At 33.0% G+C, this 2,228-nt stretch overlaps 1 protein-coding gene across 1 annotated transcript; it reads right to left on the bottom strand.

Moving 5' to 3' along the window:
* Positions 1-677: 677 nt before the first annotated feature.
* Positions 678-1,404, bottom strand: LOC106325997. The gene has a single exon (XM_013764041.1). The coding sequence runs from the start codon at positions 1,257-1,259 to the stop codon at positions 756-758; it is 504 nt and encodes a 167-aa protein (XP_013619495.1). The 5' UTR covers positions 1,260-1,404; the 3' UTR covers positions 678-755.
* Between the last annotated feature and the right edge of the window lie 824 nt (positions 1,405-2,228).

The following is a 2,228-nucleotide window of genomic DNA, read 5'->3' as shown; positions in this document are numbered from 1 at the left end:
GACAGACCGAGGAAATTCCGACGGAATTCCGACGCCAACGGCTAGTTTGTCAGAATTTCCTCGGAATTTTGTAAAATCCCCCAACGGCTCTCCAACGGCTATAATATTTCCTCGGAATTCACCGGTTTTTTCCGAGGAACACATGTTTCCTCGGAATTTCCTCGGAATATTCCGACGGATTGATATTTCCTCGGAATTCCGTCGGTATATTCCGAGGAAATTCTGAGGAAACCAAATTTTGTGTTTCCTCGGAATTTCCTCGGAAATTCCTCGGGATATTCCGAGGATTTTATTTTCCGTCGGAATGTCCGTTAGAATATCGCTGTTTTCTTGTAGTGATTGCTTGTTACTAACCGTTGTGATTAAACAAAAATCAAAAAGGAATAAAGCAAAAACATTTAAAAAATAAATATTTTAGAATTTGAATATTGATCATATGAATGAATATTTTACTACTCTTATATCCGTATTTATGTTATCTTAAAATCTGATGTTCTTTTCCTTTTAAAAACATCCATAATACTATGACATTTTATTGGTGCACTACAACTAAATAATCCACCAATCAAACTTTCACCGCCATAATAAAATTCATTATGATATTTATTACTTGTTAAAACTTGTATGAGTCGATATTAAAAGAGTGTCCATGATATAAAATTTTCACAAAGCATGTCATTTATTAACTATATGATGATCAGAACATGGCTGAAAAAATACGGATCTCTGAAGTTGGGAACAAGCAAAACCCCAACCTAGTGGATACAAGGGCTATTTTTATTTCCACTAATTTCAATATGTGAAGTTGTTAATGTATAATCCAAGGAGTAGAAATTTTCTTCGATTATCTCATAACGACTTACAAATTTTAGGTCAAAGTTTTCATTAACACAACTTGACATTGACAAGTTTTGAACCCTCTCTTTTCGCCAGAAGCTTCCAAACAAAAACTCACCATTCTTTGAAAACTCCTGTAAAGCCTCTTCAACTTCTTCAATACATCCAAAGCCCTCCATCTCTATACTCAGAGTCTCTTTTCTCCATTCCCAATCGACCCCGGTGTTTCCTCGACATTCATAATCGAGCCCCATTCTTTTTGTTCTTCCGTTTATGCCCCATTTTGTGTAACATTTTCTTGTGTTCTTGATCAGTTTTTGAGGAATCCCAAGGAAGATGAAGATCACGATTTGGAGAACAAGACAGTTGCAGCAACATGATACAACGACGCAGTCAGCAGCAAATGTGTTAAGATCTTCCATTGAATTTTGAATGAAATTGAGTCAGTTAAGAAATACAAAGGCAAAAGAAGAAATTAAAGAGCAATCTAAATCCTAACATATTTTGGGAAATTTGGTTTCAACAAACTCCTTTGTTCTTTGCTTCTATAAGGGAAGACATTGGGAAAGGGATAATCTACGAAGCAAAAATATAATAAATGAACGTATATAGAGTATTATTTTGGATAATATAATGTGTGAACAGAATTTATGGGATTACGATAATCTTGCCTAATTTTCCTTGAATAACACTCTATATTAATGTAGCCATTCGATCAAGATATTCTTTTTGGTAGGGTATGGATGAAGAAAATGGTTTTTGATTAAATTATGAAAACATTTCTAATTTCAGCTAACAAGTACCATGTTATGTACACATTAAAATCGACTAGTTATTGAATCTGCAGTGATCATGCGATTACAAATCTTTCTGGAAAATAGCGATTATAGTGATATATGGAAGTAAAATATAAATTAAGTTCATGTGAACTAAAAGATATGACGTAATTCAAAGCTCTTTTGTGAAAAGCTGTCCCTTATGTACACGCTAAGTATCTTTCTTTATTAAACACCAAAGCAAAGGTTACGTGAATCCGAACATCAAGATAGAATGGTACATTGATACGTTTGGCAAATAGATGCATTGATAGTTTTTAATAAGACCATGCATAAGTCATCACCAGATAAAAGTTAAAACTATCGTTTGGCCAAGACTAAAAACTGATAATAACAAATAAAAACATGGTTAAGTAGAAACATAAGCATTGGTAAAACAATATTTATAGACTTTACGAATGTTTACATGAATGTTATTAACGAACAAAGTAAACCTAGCTTTATTATTCATCGGATTCAGTATCAACAAGTTTTCCTTTCATATATACCCATTAGAATACTAAATTGTAAAAAACGTTTTTCTTTTACATTGGATATGAAACATACGTGGCCAAA

This window comes from Brassica oleracea, chromosome C2 (assembly GCF_000695525.1).
Source record: "Brassica oleracea var. oleracea cultivar TO1000 chromosome C2, BOL, whole genome shotgun sequence".
NCBI lineage: Eukaryota > Viridiplantae > Streptophyta > Magnoliopsida > Brassicales > Brassicaceae > Brassica > Brassica oleracea.
Note: the sequence above shows the minus strand (reverse complement) of the source record. Positions and strands in the feature narration are given on the sequence as shown.